Raw genomic sequence first — 18,626 nt, forward strand, 5'->3', positions numbered from 1 at the left:
TAAATTAACATTAGACAATAAAATAAAAGTTACCCTTAAAAGTATAGGAGATAGAAATTTAACTTGGCACTATAGAGAGAGTACTGCAAGGGAAAGATGAAAGAAAAATTAAAAGCACTACACAGCAAAGATTACCCCTTGTACCTTTTGCATAATGAATTAGCTAGAACAACCTAACAAAGAGAACTTTAGCTAGGTCCCCCGAAACCAGACGAGCTACCCATGAACAATCTTTACAGGATGAACTCGTCTATGTTGCAAAATGGTGAGATTTGTGGGTAGAGGTGAAAAGCCTAACGAGCCTGGTGATAGCTGGTTACCCAGAACAGAATTTCAGTTCAACTTTAAACTTACCCCAAAAACCTCCTAAAATTCTAATGTAAGTTTAAAATATAATCTAAAAAGGTACAGCTTTTTAGAACTAGGATACAGCCTTCCTTAGAGAGTAAGCATAAACATAAACCATAGTTGGCTTAAAAGCAGCCATCAATTAAGAAAGTGTTCAAGCTCAACAATCAAAACACCTTAATGTCAAAAAATGTAACCAACTCCTAACTCAATACTGGGTCAATCTATTCAACAATAGAAGCAATAATGCTAATATAAGTAACAAGAAATACTTCTCCTTGCATAAGCTTATATCAGAGCGGATAACCACTGATAGTTAACGACAAGATAAATATAACCTAACCATAAACCAAATATCAAACCAATTGTTAACCCAACACAGGTATGCAAATAAGGAAAGATTAAAAGAAGTAAAAGGAACTCGGCAAACACAAGCCCCGCCTGTTTACCAAAAACATCACCTCTAGCATTTCTTGTGTTAGAGGCAGTGCCTGCCTGGTGACATTAGTTAAACGGCTGCGGTATCCTGACCGTGCAAAGGTAGCATAATCACTTGTTCCCTAAATAGGGACTTGTACGAATGGCCACAGGAGGGCTTTACCATCTCTTACTTCTAATCCGTGAAATTGACCTTCCCGTGAAGAGGTGGGAATATAACAATAAGATGAGAAGACCCTTATGGAGCTTTAATTAACTGGCTCAAAGAGACCTCATCAATCAACCGACAGGGACAACAGACCTCTACATGAGTAATATTTATTTTGCGTCATGAGTATTACATGAATAAATTAATGAGACATTCCTTTATAGAATCAACCAGTTATGTTACAAGGAAAGTGGGATCGTAAGACCACAAAGCACACAGAGATATATGGTCAGACATAACATTTTGCTGAATACTAATTTCTGATAGCTCAAAGAAGAAATCCTATCAGACACAGAATTTATTGCTGAACAAGTTCTAACACATAATTCAGCCCACTTACTTTACAGTAAGGAAACAGGAAGAGTTGAGGCTCAGTCCAGGATTCCTTATTCCCAGTCCAATGTTCTACTTTAAACCCAAGTTCTTCACAAACTTAGCATTCTTAACACACATATTGCTATATACATTACTAGCATCTTCAGAGAGGGTTTTGTGGTTTTTTATTTTTTAATTTTTTTTTGGCTGTATGATATTTGACCACTGACAAGTGAATTTCTGTATGTTTATCCTTTTCCAGAAATCAACACATACTTTTCCCTGCCATTAAGATAATCTAATTGATTTTTTTAATTATATACAACATTACTACTTTCCAGAGGTATAATATTAGATGAAACTTCATCCTGGATTAAAAAGCAAGCAAGCAAGCAAGAAATGAAACAAGTGGCTGAAACATTTACAACAGTCTTGTGTCTACTGCTATATTTTACCCTATTATATTACAAAATACCTTATATTACTGATGGAATACTTAAAAAATTATCAGAGTTACCAATGGGTAGATACTACTGCGCAAGTAATGGTTGACTCACAAATGTCAAATATGGAGGCTAATTTACATTACAAACTACCATATTCTACTTTGCTGTAGAAGAACACAGGTCCACCATTTTCTGAAATAGTAATCCAGGACATCAAACTCAGTATTATGAAACAAAACTTTGAAGTTAAATATGGTGAGTATAATCTTTTGGGCACTCAAGTTAGATTGGGTGCTCTACCTAAATGTCCATCAACTGATGAATGGATAAAGAAATTGTGGTTTATATACACAATGGAATACTACGTGGCAATGAGAAAAAATGAAATATGGCCTTTTGTAGCAACATGGATGGAACTGGAGAGTGTGATGCTAAGCGAAATAAGCCATACAGAGAAAGACAGATACCATATGGTTTCACTCTTATGTGGATCCTGAGAAACATAACAGAAACCCATGGGGGAGGGGAAGGAAAAAAAAAAAAAAAAAAAAAAAAGAGGTTAGAGTGGGAGAGAGCCAAAGCATAAGAGACTGTTAAAAACTGAGAACAAACTGAGGGTTGATGGGGGGTGGGAGGGAGGGCAGGGTGGGAGGGAGGGCAGGGTGGGTGATGGGTATTGAGGAGGGCACCTTTTGGGATGAGCACTGGGTGTTGTATGGAAACCAATTTGACAGTAAATTTCATATATTAAAAAATAAAAAAAAAAAAAAAAAGATTGGGTGCTCTAGTTAGATTGGGTGATTGTTACAAAATTTTTAAATAAAAACTGTAATTATTGGGCATACTGATTAAAGACCTTTTAGAGATAATATTTAGAGATCTGGGAACAAAACAGAAAAGTATACTTATGGCAGTATCCTACCTCTTCTACCAATGTCTGTTGGAAAATTGCACGAATGGAGAGACAACACTGATGGAAATTCTTTATTAGTTGAGGGTGGATAGAGCCACTTAGCTGTGCCACTTCTTCATGGGTAGGAGTAATAAAGATCCCTTGCACAGTTTCTAAGGCAACATAGTGGAAAAGTGTGTTCTCAGGACCAGATGTCAATCTTGAAAAGAACAAAAGAAAGAAAAAAATATTTAAGTAAGCTTAAAAATATTCCTTCATTTTGAATGTTTATAGACTCCTAAGTTTTTATCTACAATATAATATTAGGAGTGTAATTAGGACAGGGAAACTAGTACAAATATTTAATTCCCATTTCCTCCTTAACTAAAGTACAGCTAGGGTTATTATCAATTCGTTAATGCAGGCAAATACTACATGGTATGTGAGGATAAACATCAATTGCAAACCACTTAATTATTCCTTTGCTAAACAACCCAAATTGGCTAAACCCTTCTTTTTCCATGGTTGGTAATAAATAACTCAGCCCCTGTCTGGCCCAGATACCTACAAGTCATAAATAAGGTATCAGTCCAGAGTGGACCACATACAAGAACACCTTCCAACAAAATGAACACATTTAAGTTTGTAGCATAACAGTCAGACTGATGATCCTGAAGAAAAATAAAATTATTATTAGTGACTGCAAAACTGGGTTAATAATCTAGAATACTATGACAATTACTGGTAGTATTCTACTATTCATCATCACCGTCTTCCTTCCCTTACATGTTCTCTTACTATTTTCATTTCTCCATTCTTTCTTCCCCTATTTAGGTCTCAGACAAGTCAGTAGAATCTATAAATATTTATTTCTACCAGTGGTAAGAAGAGCTAAAGAATAACAATGATAGCAACAACAAAATACTAATAGTATCACATACTGAATGCCCTCTCTCTGCCTGGGGTGGGAGGGGGGCTTTAAAATACCTTAGTCTTAATTCTCACAATGATCTTGTGAGATATTAAATAGTATTACTCCCCTCATTTTAACCACGAGGAAATCAGTGTTCAGAGATCTCAGATTAACTTGCCTGAGGTCACACAGCTAAGTGGCTGAGCTAAGCTAACTCTGAAGCTTACTCCACTATCCCTTACTTTTTCCTTTCTACTGATGACTTCTGACGGGCAATCTTTAAACATATGGACAGCAATTCTCCATTTGCATTTCAAACACTCAAGCTGCCCCCATTCTAATTCTGATGTCTATTTTTAAAACATTCTCTCAGTTGATTTTTTTTCCAGCCATAAGCACAGAGGCAGAGAAAAGGCATGTAACATCTCTTAGCCTGGATACTGCCTTTGATCATCCATGCTAGTTAAAATCCTGTTAAACTCTTAATTAGGAGGCATGATCAGAATAATTTCTCCTTCTTATTAGTGATTTATGGCTTTGGTTCTTTTTTCAGACCAGGGATAGACCGGAAAGGAGATCATCTGCAAATTTTTCTCATACTTTTCTAGAAGGTGGCTGGCTCATTAACAACTCAACTGGTGGCTGATCTTTTTCAATTAGTAACTCAAATAATCAAGAAGAGAGGAATTTTGATTATTCAAAAAGGAAAATAAATTAAAACATACATTTTATTTTAGAGGTCTTCAAAATTAAGAAAAGGTACAGAACAGAAACAATTCTTTAAAAAGAGAAATTAATAAGATTCCTTTTTAGGGAGGTTTAGAATTAACATTTTTGTTGTATTTTTTAACTTTCTCTCTCTCTCAAAAAAAAAAAAAAAAAATCCACAACACAGTGAGGAAATTTAGCTCTTGAAAATCATAAACTCATTCAGAGTATATTAACTCAGTGGATACACTGCAAGTTTAAAAATCATCAAACAATTGCCCAATGGGAAGACAAAATATTTGTGAAAGCATAGATTAAGTCATTTATTATTGAGAAAGGTCACTCCTGCAGCAGAAAATGGATTCATGGTAGGCTGGGAGTTGGGAGACTGTTGCAGTAAAACAGGTAAAACAATGGGAGCCTGATCTACAGTAGGAACAATAGGGGTTGAATGGATTAAATAATTATTAGAATGTAGAGTATAGGACTTGGTTATTAAGTGAACTGTTTTGTGTATATTATTGTTAATATGTTATATATTTTTATTTTACAAAAGTGTACACACAGAAATTAGGACAATCTACACTGGCTTATTTCATACTTTTAAAATTAACTACATAGTATGAACATTTTTCATGTCAATAAAGAAAATAAATATGCATCTGTAGCATCTTTAAAAATTTTTTTTTTAATGTTTCATTTTTTTATTATTATTATTTTTTTAATATTTATTTATTTTTGAGAGACAGAGTGAGACAAAGTGAGACTGGGGGAGGGGCAGAGAGAGAGGGAGACACAGGATTGGAAACAGGCTCCAGGCTCTGAGCTGTCAGCACAGAGCCTGACGCGGGGCTTGAACCCACAGACTGTGAGATCATGACCTGAGCCAAAGTCGGACGCTCAACCGACTGAGCCACCCAGGCGCCCCTCATTTTTTTATTTTGAGAGAGAGAGAGAGAGCACGAGTGGGAGAGGAGCAAGGGGAGAGGGAGAGAGAGAATCCCAAGCAGACTCCATGCTCAGCACAGAGCCCCAGGCAGGGCTCGATCTCATGACCCGGAGATCATGACCTAAGCCAATATCAAGAGTCTGACGCTTAACCAACTGAGCCACCCAGGCACCTCTGTAGGATCTTTTTAAATAGAGAGCCTATGATTTACATTGTATATGAATTTATGTTCAAGCCTGAACTTGTAAAACATTTTCTTTTACTAGAGATAAGGTAAAAATAACACACACATTTAAAAAGTAAGATGTGGGGGTAATAAAATTTCAGAGTGGTAGTTGTTAAATAGAAGACGAGCGTTTGGGAAAGTATTTCAAAGCTCTACAAAAGGTTTGATTTAGATTTGTTTAAAAAACATTTTTAGCTATTAAAAAACTAACCATAGTTTTTGAAGGCATTAAATTTAACACATTAGATTCCCATTACATTATTTTATGCAGACAAGTTACCTTGTTTTTGCTCTAACGTCAGGAAAAAAAAGCCGTTTTTGACAACTCTGTGACATATATATTTGAACTTATTATAAAATGTTTTGGGGTGCCTGGGTGGTTCAGTTGATTAAGCGTCCAACTCTTGATTTCGGCTCAGGTCATTATCTCATGGTTTGTGAGTTTGAGCCCTACGTCCAGCTCTATGTTGACTGTGTAGAGCCTGCTTGGGATTCTCTTTCTCCCCCTCTCTTTCTGTCTCTCCCTCTCTCTCTCTCTCAAAGATAAATCAATAAACATAAAAAATAAATAAACATTAACAAAAAAATAAACATTCATAATCTTTAAAAAGATGTTTCATGATTAAGAAAGTAATAGTGCTGAACTTTTTTTGTGTGATTTATGTGTCTGCTTATTCAAATAGAAGTGTGCAATGGAGTTTGTTATACTAACTGATCCCACACATGACATCATAATTAAACATCAGGCAAAGCTCAGACAGCTCGTCACCACATAATAGTTGCACAAGAAGTGAATACGTAACATTTTACATTTTAATAATTACAGAGTTTAATAATTATAGACATTTTATGTTTTAATAATTATACACATGCTCTTCTCACTCTGTTCCTTTTACTTCAGAATTCCTACTTAATGTAAGTTTGAGGTTTCATTTCTTTCCTAAAATGGGTGTTATAGGCTCAGTTCCTACCCCCAGACTTCTGAGTCCGGGAGATGCAGCAAGGAAGTTTACTAGGGAGAACTCTGGGGAACAACACTTGTGGGAGGAAGTCCCACAAGTGTGGGAGGAAGCAGGATTGAGCAGAGGGAAAAGCTGAACCACACTGCGGTTGAAACAAAATCTCAGCAGATACCACTTGGAACTATGAGATTGGATGGCCTTTTAGAGTTGTCTCGAATTTAGGCCAAGTCTTTGTATTCAACTTATCTATTAGTCCTTAGATGTGGGCTATTTCTAAGGAGAAATTGTCATCTTGGCTGAGTCAATAAACTTCCAAGCAGAACAAGAGACTCAGCTGTGAATAGTTAGCAGCCATTATCCCTAAACACTGGAAGGAGTACCCTGGGCTATGGAATATCTGTGCAGCAGACTGCAGCATCCACCAAAGTCTAAAAACAGTAAATACTATAATAAAAAAATTAGACATACAAAAGGGAGGTTACCTGTGGAAAAGAGATAAGAGGGGACTTTCACATTTTGAAACATCACTCTGTTTTTTTATCTCTTATAATAGGAGTACGGGTTCCCTATTGTATAATGAAAAACATTAGTGAATTAGCATAGACATTACCTTTAATATGTAAGATATATCACAATTACATTTTTGAGTTAAATCTCTATGTTATGGATTTGTACTTTCTTACTGTAAAGTTTGCTCGAAGACACAATGTTTAAAAAAAAAAAAGAATACAAGGATGCTTCTTACTTCATTGTGTTATATATTTCCTGTTCTTTATCTGAAAAGTCCTTTTTCAAGTTCCCCAAATGAAATGGATTTGGAAGAGCAGACTTCCGTTTAGTGACCTGAAAAATGCAGTTAAGTAGATCAGTTTGCATCTAAGAATGGAATCAAACAGCAGAAATAGTGTAAAAACTGAAAACTTTCTAAGAGAACTATTTAGTATTTTGCAATGTTTCCTTTAAATATGTTTGAGGCTAACTTATACCTCCTGGCTTATTCTTCGCTAACAGTGACCTAGGGCCATGTCATAGAAGGATGTCATAGTTCTTCCTGAAAATCTACCAGAGCCACTATCAAGTTTTGTTACACTTTTTTTTTTCATTTTTTTTTCTTTTCTTTATCTTAGAGAGAGAGAAAGAGAGTGTGAGAGGGGAAGAGGGGCAGAGGGAGAAAGAAAATCTCAAGTAGGCTTCATCCATGTTCAGTACAGAGCCCAATGTGGGGCTTGATTCCACAACCCTGGGGTCATGACTTGTGCCAAAACCAATCAAATGAGCTGCCCATGTGCCCCAAGTTTTGTTATATTTTATGTGTAAATGTGCTTGTCTCCCTCTCTAGACTTTGCACTCCTCAAAGGCAGGGGCTATGTCTTACCCATCTTTGTATTTCTTCTGTATAGCATGGCCCTTGGCACATAATAGGTGTTCAATCAAATTTGTTGAATGGCTCGATTATAGAGATTATTTAATTTCTCTTCAGAGTTATTCATGGCTTCTTAAGCCTACTACTTCTTAAACTATGTTTCCTACCAATTTCACCAACTGGGATAATGAATATATAGTACGAATGCGGGTATTTTCTAAATATATCCACTTCAGACTCCAAGACTGCTGTATTGTTTGGAATTAGAAGATGGAAGCTATGGCTATTTATGCCATGACACTCAGAATCTCATATTTTATTGGTGCCCCTTCTCAGATTCTACCTTCTTCATGTCTTGTCTGACATCACTTCCAACAATCCAAATGACAAGCAAGTTTCAAAAGTGTTCTGAAAGTAGAGCATCACTAGAATAGTAGAAGACCTCCCGGGGTGACTACTTTGATGATCATTTGGATACATTATTGTATCCAAAAACATGGAAAAAGGATAAAAATAAACAATCTGAAAAATGAACATTCTCTTTGTTTTATAATCACATTTTAAATTATTGACAATGGAGACCAGCCTTTATAGATTCAGATAAAAACAAAATAAAACAAAAAAAACCCTATAAAAACCTATAGAATAACACATATACACACATATATTTACATAAATATATTTTTTTAAGTTTCTGATTCTCTGTTTCTGCTGAATATTTTATTGCTTATTTACTTAAATCAGGCATCTAAAATCCCACACAACTAGGATGTTCTCTGTTAACCTTGTGAATACAGAAGAAAGATGAACAGGGAAAGCAGGAAGGATTAAAGAATTTTCCTACATGTAAGTAGTGTCAAGCAGTTGTCCTGGATGCTACTATTTTATTACTTGATATTTCTTTCTCTTTTTGGTTCTTTCTTTCTTTTTTTTTTTTTATTTTTTTATTAAAAAAAATTTTTTTTAATGTTTTATTTATTTTTGAGACAGGGAGAGACAAAGCATGAACAGGGGAGGGTCAGAGAGAGGGAGACACAGAATCTGAAACAGGCTCCAGGCTCTGAGCTGTCAGCACAGAGCCCGACGCGGGGCTCGAACCCACGGACCGCAAGATCATGATCTGAGCCGAAGTCGGCTGCTTAACCGACTGAGCCACCCAGGCGCCCCTCTCTTTTTTGGTTCTAAATCACTGGTTTGCTAACAATAACCAAAACAACCACTAGATCAAATGAAGAATGATTTGCCATTAAAAATTTTCTTGCAATTATAAAATAAGAACTGGAAAGACAGTAGCTCCCAAATGTACACACTCAAATGAACACACACCTTAAGCAAGGCCCCACTTTCTTCTGAACCATCAGAGCCCTGAGGTTCTCTTTGTTGTTTCCGTACTGTATCTGGTGTAGAGTGGGGACTCACGTGAATACCTTCTCCATCTTCACAACCATTGTCAGATCCTCCACTGCTTTGGGAAGGACTGGGCTTACGTGTCTTTAAGGAATAGTCACCAAAAAGAATTCTTCTGCATGTTGGAGAGGTTGCTACTTTGGAAGTACCTGGAAGCTTACTGAGGATAGGTGAGGTTGTCAAACTATCTAATTTTTCATGTGATCCAGTAAGAAACCAGTCAGCACAAGACAAACAGGGGCTTGGAGAAGATGTTAGCCGTTCATTTATGCGACAATCTATTCCTTCCAGCTGGTGAAGAGTTGTTTTGACCTGATCCACATATATACAGTCTGGTCCAGGATTCCCAATAGCTTTGGATGCACAGCCTCCAGCTTCTAATAGTACACATAACATATAATGCTTCTATAAGACAAAAATATTAATAGAGATTCAGCTACATGAAAATGTTTATATGTAGTGTGCATGCATAAATTCATAAGTACGAAAAACATGGTATAATCATATGATTATTAAAAACTGCCTCAGTTTCTTAGTTATTCTCAATGCTTCCTGATCATCCTTGAAAACAAATCTCATATTGCCTTCTCTTGGTATACCATCAAAGACTACTTTCTGGTACATGGAATTCCCTAAGGTAGCTTTCAAAGAGCCACAGTGATTAGAAGTCCTTTTATCTACAATCACGTTTTTTCTGATTCTATATTCTTTTCATGTCTCTCTTTCCCAAGACAAACCAGAGGATAAAATCACTACAGAAATGAGAACAAAAGATCTTAAGAACCTGATAAAATCTTATTCTGGGCTTCATTAATATTTCTTCACGAGTATTAAATGGATGTAAAAGAAAAGGAATAAGGGACATATAACATTTTCTTGAATACTGGTATCTGGCACGCTCATAATTTTAAACTGTCATATTTGTTTGTGTATTTTAAGATAGTAAATGGCCAAAAAAAAAAAGCCACTCCAAAACGCACACACAGAAACCAAAGTAAACTTACCAAGCCAACGATTAGCAAAAAATATCTTCCTTCAGGTTCCTGAAAGACTTCAGTGTTTGAGTCTGTAGAAGGTTGGAGGTGATGTTGAGGAAACACTTCTCTCCATATAACCAACTGACCAATTCTTTGTTTTGCTGCTAACGGCAGTAGGCAATAGTGGCGACAGTATACGGCAATATCAATAAGGTCATCCTTAGGCAAATGACTGCAGATCAAATAACCCTTGAATTTAACCGCAAAGAACAGAAGTCAACTATGTCATAATATATTTCTAAGAGTTTTACAGGTACTTCAGTTAGCTTAAAATATTCCAGTTTCAAATAGAATAAAGACATAGCAAAAATAAATGTTCTTTTTCTGAGGTCAATTAGAGATCAAATATTTATGATAAGTTAAGTCTACCACAGACTTTAGCACAAAGCAAGATGGCCTGAGTAGTATAAACCTGACTATTTGGCAAAGTTAGAAAAGAACTGAATTTTGAGCATGGAAAGTGGAGAAGAGAAGTTACAGTGAGGACAGACTTACGTTTCACTGTGTACCATTCTGTACTGTCTGATTCTTTTTTAGATATGTTTTAAATCATGTTTAAAAATCTTCTTGAAGTGCCAAAACACTTAAATTCATTTGATGCTTAATTTGCTTTGCATGGAAGTCAATGAAATGTTAGAAGATTTACTAAAAAGATACATGGTTATGTCTGAGGATAAGAAAAAAAGTGCACTGCTGCAAAAAGAAACCGAGAGAGTATTGCTCTTCTCTCCTACGCACTTGGTTCCTCCATTACTGTTTCTGCTTATACATCTGCAAATGCAATGTATGTAATGAATGTAATAATATCAAAAATATTTATTGTATTTGTAAATCTGTAGGTACTGGGTTTTTTTGAAGACCTTAATTTTATGGTAACTACATTCAAAGGAAAAGAGATAAATGTATTTTTCATGTTTGTAGAAGTTTGAGAAAATTTACTTTAGGTCTCTTCATATGGCAGTTGGACACTTATAAAAATTTCAGCCTTCAACTTACCTTGTAAAATAGAGAAGATCCTAAAATTGTATACAGCCGCCTCATGTCATAGTAGTCCTCAGACTGGGGGAACAAAACCACAGTGGATTTATATTCTTTGTTTTTCATGATTAAAAAAATCCTAGTAAAGCTATAATAATTAAAAATGGCAATTATATTCTTTAGTAACTGAACTTTTCATAGTGCCTTCTTTAGAAATGAACATACTAGGGTATTAGGGTGAAAAATAATGTGCATATATTTTTGGCTGAAAGCAATCTTATTTTTTATTCTTGTAAGATACTGTTGATTAGAGACATTTAAGAACAGAACATAAGTGGGGCGCCTGGGTGGCTCAGTCGATTAAGCATTCAGCTCTTGATTTCAGCTCAGGTCATGATCTCATGGTCCATGGATTCGAGCCCCGTGTCAGGCTCTGTGCTGACAGCTCGGAGCCTGAAGCCTACTTTGGATTCTGTGTCTCCCTTTCTCTCTGCCCCTCCCCTGCTCTCTCTCAAAAATAAATAAACATCAAAATAAATAAATACATAAAAATTAAATAAATAAGAAGTTTTTTTAAGGCAAGGAAAATAAATTTTGTTCATGTCAAAATAGAGATCCAATGCTACGTATTTCAAGATTATTACATGCCCACTTGAAAAATATTTAGAATAATGGCTGATTTACAATATATGAAATCAACATTAAGCCTAAAATCCACTAGCTTTCTTACCAGTTCAGCAAAATCTGCAGACTCTAAGTCACTCAATGCTGTGTCTAGTTCCATCTATGTGGAAAAAAAACAAAAAACAAAAAACAAAAAACCACAACCATTTAACTCGGTTATTGTTTAGTAATGGCCTCATAAAAGTGCTTAATAATTACTTGAAGAATTGAATAAGTATCTTTCTCCTTTGTGATATTTAAGAAATGTCCGAAAATAGAACATGTTGTTTTAAGCTTTGCAATTACATGGAAAAAAATTATTTAACATATTGTCATTTTTCAATTAAATCTCAATTATTACAAAATGAACTTCACTCTGTATTCAATGCAAAATAACTTATGAGGTTAAAAAATTGCTTTCTAGTTTTGAATTAGGAAATTTTTGAACCTATCAAAATTCTTACAGGAAAATAACCCATCTTAATGTACCCAATCTATTTTGAGGTTTTTTTTTTTCCCCCTCTATTGCTGTATATTTCTCAACAGTTAGATCCCTGGAAAATAAACATTCTTCCCTGTCTCTTTCCTATGTTCTATATAAAAGGACTTTTAATCTTTATTTATGGATTAAAACATGAAGAAAAGTGTTCCCCTGGAACCTGGCACAGTTTAGCTTCCCTACAGGGTTATTAGAAAAATCTTACTTAGGATTTAGCTTTTGTTTCTATGGAGATTGCCCGAACTCTTTCATGTGTTTGTTCTTCCATGAAACATTCAAAATTTAAAAACAGAATAAATTTAATCTGTAGTTTAATCTGTAATACATATATATAAATTGAAAACTATTGGCAGTTAAAGCTTGTGGCATAAATGCGATTTGTGGAAAAGAATCCTTTTTTTTCCTTTTCCTTTTCTTTTTAAAGGCCAAGGCACTCTCTGCAGGACTATTTCACAAACTGTGTCTTACTGAGATGACAAAAGCTTTGGAAACATTAGTCATGCCTTTCAATACTTTTCACACTCTATGACTTATTACTCATTTGTGACCTGCATTTTTCTGTATCTAGCAAATATTTCATGTACTCCTTTTTGTGGCTTTGGTGCTCTTGTAAAAAATAATAGAAAACAAGAAAAGTACCCACTTGTTAATTCTGATCTCACAAATATTAATGCTTACAGGCTGCTATTCCTGCTACTGAACTCTGTAGGCTAACGTACAAGGTTACAATAATTGTTTCTTCACATTCCTTAAGAGAACAAAGTATCTACTCTCTTAATTATTCCAGTGTACCTTAAGAAAAATGACATTAAAAAAAAAACATCTGGGGCGCCTGGGTGGCTCAGTCGGTTGAGCGTCTGACTTCAGCTCAGGTCATGATCTCGCAGTTCATGAGTTTGAGCCCCACGTTGGGCTCTGTGCTGACAGCTCAGAGCCTGGAGCCTGTTTCAGATTCTGTGTCTCCCTCTCTCTGCCCCTTCCCCGCTCATGCTCTGTCTCTGTCTCTCAAAAATGAATAAAGGTTAAAAAAAAAAATTAAAAAAAAAAAGAACATCTGATAAACAAACAAAAGCAAGTCACACCATATAATTATGATTTCTGAGAAGTATTACAAATTTAGAAAACGCTTAAATGAGAAAATGCTTAAGATGAGAGAGCTAATTTCTGTTTAGAAAGAAATATTTGTCTAAGTTCACTGTACTGGATCACCTACTTCATCAATCAATGGCTTCAACTCTTACCCACAATCCTGAAAATACAAAAAGGCTAAAAAAGAGAGAAGATAAAAAATTACAAGGCAACTGGTTCTGATTTTTATTTACGACACCCAGGATTACCTTGATTTCCTGTGGAAGTGTGAGCCACCGAACTCCAGGGAGACTGTCTAAAAGCACTGCACTGGAAGCATCATATCGTTGTGCGTTCAAACCGGCACTGGAATGTAGTTTAGTAGGCTGAAGTGCTCTTTGAAAGAACAAGATGAAAAAATGATCCAGACGAGGAACATTCTCAACCTGGCAAAAGGCACTGAAGAAACAACAGCTGTAAGTCAGAAAAACATATGGAAATAGTGGTCATCTTTTGTATGTCCCTAGGAGAGTGGATCTTTCCCAAATACATAGGCTCTCTTCCTTCCTCCTCTCCCTTATGAAGAATTACTGCTAGAGGCGCCTGGGTGGCTCAGTCGGTTAAGCATCTGACTTCAGCTCAGGTCATGATCTCGCGGTCCATGAGTTCGAGCCCCGCGTTGGGCTCTGGACTGATGGCTCAGAGCCTGGAGCCTGCTTCCGATTCTGTGTCTCCCTCTCTCTCTGCCCCTCCCCGTTCATGCTCTGTCTCTCTCTGTCTCAAAAATAAATAAAAACGTTAAAAAAAATAAAAAAAAAAAAAGAATTACTGCTATAATGTTATTGCACCGAAAACCTACTTTCAAATGCACTGAGTAGATGGTATTATGGAAGAACCACAGGGCTAACACAAGCGGTATATCTACAACAAAATGGACTGAAGTAACCTTTTTGTAAAAAAATGTAAGTTGCTTTTACCTTATCTCTTAACCATTTAACCTCTCAATATCTTTCAGGCAAGATGGAATAATAAAGAAATTTTGAGCTTTGTAATAGAACATATTTGTCTTTGAATCTTATCATTGCTTTTACCAGGTAGTTATCTCAGGAAAAGTTCTTTGAACTTTTGTTTCCAACTCTAAAAATGGGGATAATACAATCTGACTTGCATGCAAAGTACTTAGTACTTTATTTATTTATTTATTTATTATACTTATTACTTACTGAACACAGTAAGCACATAATTAGCCTAAGTTATTTTTCCCCTCTTCACTAATGTAGGCAACACTACTGAAGAACCGAAAAAGAGATAGAGAGAGAGACACACACACTAAACACTTGACTTTAGTTATGTAAAAATAATAGAGCATTGCCTGCAACTATTCATTGGAATAGCCTGCTTGATAACACAATAGCTAGTATATGTACCATTAATACATCAGAATAATATTCATGGATTCATTCAACAAATTGCTTGAGTGCCAACTATGTTCTAGGCACTATTCTCATTGCTGGAGCTACCGCAGTAAAAATATCAAGACAAAAGACAAGGTCTCTGCTTCTGTGGAGCTCATGTTCTAATGGAGAAAGACAACTAATGAACAAAGAGTAAAAACATGAACTTGTACAAAGAGATATACAGAGAACAAGATCATGTGAATGGGTGATGTAACTGGTTGGTTATTTTAGATCAAAAGTTGGGGAAGAGTCTTTGAGAATGGACATTTAGCTGAGATCCCAATGTCAAGAAGACCTAGGGAGAGAAAAGAGCGCAAAAGCCCTAGTGTGGAACAAGTGTGGCCAGGGTGTCCACAGACCAGCCAGAGAGGAAATGTGGTTTGAAATCTGAAATCAGAAAGATATGTAGGGCTAGATTATAATGTAAAAAGACTGCTTTAACCGCATTTGGAATTTTTTGTTTTAATAAACATAGTTTATTGTCAAACTGGTTTCCATACAACACCTAGTGCTCATCCCAACAGGTGCCCTCCTAAATGCCCATCACCCAGTTTCCCCTCTCCCCCACTCCTCATCAACCCTCAGTTCATTCTCAGTATTTAAGAGTCTCTTATGGTTTGCCTTCTTCCCTCTCTGTAACTCCCCTCCCCCCTTCCTCTCCCCCCTGGTCTTCTGTTAAGTTTCTCAGGATCCACATATGAGTAAAAACATATGACATCTGTCTTTCTCTGCCTGACTTATTTCACTTAGCATAATACTTTCCAGTTCCATCCACATTGCTACAAATGGTCAGATTTCATTCTTTCTCATTGCCAAGTAGTATTCCATTGTATATATAAACCACAACTTTTTTATCAATTCGTCAGCTGATGGACATTTAGGCTCTTTCCATAATTTGGCTATTGCTGAAAGTGCTGCTATAAACATTGGGGTACAAGTGCCCCTATGCATCAGCACTCCTGTATCCCTTGGGTAAATTCCTAAGAGTGCTACTGCTGGGTCATAGGGGAGGTCTATTTTTAATTTTTTGAGGAACCTCCACACTCTTTTCCAGAGCGGCTACACCAGTTTGCATTCCCACCAACAGTGCAAGAGGGTTCTCGTTTCTCCACATCCTCTCCAGCATCCATAGTCTCCTGATTTGTTCATTTTAGCCACTCTGACCAGAGTGAGGTGGTATCTCAGTGTGGTTTTGATTTATATTTCCCTGATAAGGAGTGATGTTGAGCATCTTTTCATGTCCTGTTGGTCCTCTGGATGTCTTCTTTAGAAAAGTGTCTATTCGTGTTTTCTGCCCATTTCTTCACTGGATTATTTGTTTTTTGGGTGTGGAGTTTGGAGAGTTCTTTATAGATTTTGGATACTAGCCCTTTGTCTGATATGTCATTTGCAAATATCTTTTCCCATTCCATCAGTTGCCTTTTACTTTTGTTGATTGTTTCCTTTGCTGTGCAGAAGCTTTTTACCTTAAAGAGGTCCCAATAGTTCATTTTTGCGTTTAATTCCCTTGCCTTTGGAGATGTGTTGAGTAAGAAATTGCTGCGGCTGAGGTCAGAGAGGTTTTTTCCTGCTTTCTCCTCTAGAGTTTTGATGGTTTCCTGTCTCACATTCAGGTCCTTCATCCATTTTGACTTTATTTTTGTGAATGGTGTAAGAAAGTGGTCTAGTTTCATTCTTCTGCATGTTGATGTCCAGTTCTCCCAGCACCATTTGTTAAAGAGACTGTCTTTTTTCCATTGGATGTTCTTTCCTGCTTTGTCAAAGATGAGTTGGCCCTACATTTGTGGGTCCAATTCTGGAGTCTCTATTCTATTCCATTGGTCTATGCGTCTGTTTTTGTGCCAATACCATACTGTCTTGATGATTACAGCTTTGTAGTAAAGGCTAAAGTCTGGGATGGTGATGCCTCCTGCTTTGGTTTTCTTCTTCAATATTACTTTGGCTATTTGGCGTCTTTTGTGGTTCCATACAAATTTTAGGATTGCTTGTTTCTAGCTTCGAGAAGAATGCTGGTGCAATTTTGATGGGGATTACATTGAATGTGTAGATTGCTTTGGGTAGTATTGACGTTTAAAAAAAAATTTTTTTTTAAATTCACATCCAAATTAGTTAGCATATGGTGCAACAATGATTTCAGGAGTAGATTCCTTAGTGCCCCTTACCCATTTAGCCCATCCCCCCTCCCACAACCCTCCAGTAACCCTCAGTTTGTTCTCCATATTTATGAGTCTCTTTTGTTTTGTCCCCCTCCCTATTATTATAATTTTTATATTATTTTTGTTTCCCTTCCCTTATGTTCATCTGTTTTGTCTCTTAAAGTCCTCATATGAGTGAAGTCCTATGATTTTTGTCTTTCTCTGACTAATTTCACTTAGCATAATGCCCTCCAGTTCCATCTACATAGTTGCAAATGGCAAGGGTTCATTCTTTTTCATTCAAGTAATACTCCATTGTATAGATATACCACCTCTTCTTTATCCATTCATCCATCGATGGACATTTGGGCTCTTTCCATACTTTGGCTATTGTTGATAGTGTAGTATTGACATTTTAACAATATTTATTCTTCCAACCCATGAGCATGGAATGTTTTTCCATTTCTTTGTATCTTCTTCAATTTCCTTCATACGTTTTCTATAGTTTTCAGCATACAGATCTTTTACATCTTTGGTTAGGTTTATTCCTAGGTATTTTATGATTCTTGGTGCAATTGTGAATGGGATCAGCTTCTTTGTTTGTCTTTCTGTTGCCTCATTATTGGTGTATAAAAATACAACTGGTTTGTACATTAATTTAGTATCCTACAACTTTGCTGAATTCATGTATCAGTTCTAGCAGACTTTTGGTGGAGTCTATCAGGTTTTCCATGTATAGTATCATGTCATCTGCAAAAAGTGAAAGGCTTGACTTCATCTTTGTCAATTATGATGCCTTTCATTTCCTTTTGTTGTCTGATGGCTGATGCTAGAACTTCCAACACTATGTTAAACAACAGCAGTGAGAGTGGACATCCTGTTGTGTTCCTGACCTCAGGGGGAAAGCTCTCAGTTTTTCCCCACTGAGGACGATATTAGCTGTGGACTTTTCATAAATGGCTTTTATGATGTTTAAGTATGTTCCTTCTATCCCGACTTTCTCAAGGGTCTTTATTAAGAAAGAATGCTGAATTTTTCAAATGTTTTTTCTGCATTGATTGACAGGATCACATGGCTCTTATCTTTTCTTTTATTAATGTGATGTATCAAATTGATTGATTTGTGAATATTGACCCAGCCCTGCAGCCCAGGAACGAATCCCACTTGATCATGGTGAATAATTCTTTTTATATGCTGTTGAATTAGATTTGCTAGTATCTTGTTGGGAATTTTTACATCCATTTTCATCAGGGATATTGGCCTGTAGTTCCAAAACTCAAACGGGAGGTACTTCCAAAACTCAAGTACTTCCAAAACTCAAATGGTAAGAAACAAAATTTTAACAGACCCATAACTAGTGAAGAAATTGAATCAGTTATCAAAAATCTCCCAACAAATAAGAGTCCAGGACCAGATGGCTTCCCTGGGGAATTCTACCAGACATTTAAAGCAGAGATAATACCTATCCTTCTCAAGTTGCTCCAAAAAATAGAAAGGGAAGGAAAACTTCCTGACTTATTCTATGAAGCCAGCATTACTTTGATTCCCAAACCAGACAGAGACCAAGCAAAAAAAGAGAACTACAGGCCAATATCCCTGGAAATTTATTAAAGT

The 18,626-nt window shown here is 36.2% G+C and overlaps 1 protein-coding gene across 3 annotated transcripts in view; it reads right to left on the minus strand.

Moving 5' to 3' along the window:
- INTU (inturned planar cell polarity protein) overlaps positions 1 to 18,626 on the minus strand; it is an 88,097-nt gene that overhangs the window by 15,386 nt on the left and 54,085 nt on the right. For 2 of the 3 annotated variants that reach the window (XM_042935546.1, XM_042935545.1), the window contains exons 8-14: positions 13,690 to 13,879; positions 11,921 to 11,974; positions 11,209 to 11,271; positions 10,180 to 10,401; positions 9,095 to 9,580; positions 7,151 to 7,248; positions 2,678 to 2,867 (exon numbers count right to left, since the gene is read on the minus strand). In XM_042935546.1, the coding sequence (XP_042791480.1) occupies positions 2,678 to 2,867; positions 7,151 to 7,248; positions 9,095 to 9,580; positions 10,180 to 10,401; positions 11,209 to 11,271; positions 11,921 to 11,974; positions 13,690 to 13,879 (1,303 nt within the window). Of the gene's footprint in view, positions 1 to 2,677; positions 2,868 to 6,887; positions 6,972 to 7,150; positions 7,249 to 9,094; positions 9,581 to 10,179; positions 10,402 to 11,208; positions 11,272 to 11,920; positions 11,975 to 13,689; positions 13,880 to 18,626 lie in introns of those variants that run through there. The other variant, XR_006201723.1, reaches the window with a different exon arrangement.

The sequence above is a fragment of the Panthera leo genome, chromosome B1 (genome assembly GCF_018350215.1).
Source record: "Panthera leo isolate Ple1 chromosome B1, P.leo_Ple1_pat1.1, whole genome shotgun sequence".
Classification (NCBI taxonomy): domain Eukaryota; kingdom Metazoa; phylum Chordata; class Mammalia; order Carnivora; family Felidae; genus Panthera; species Panthera leo.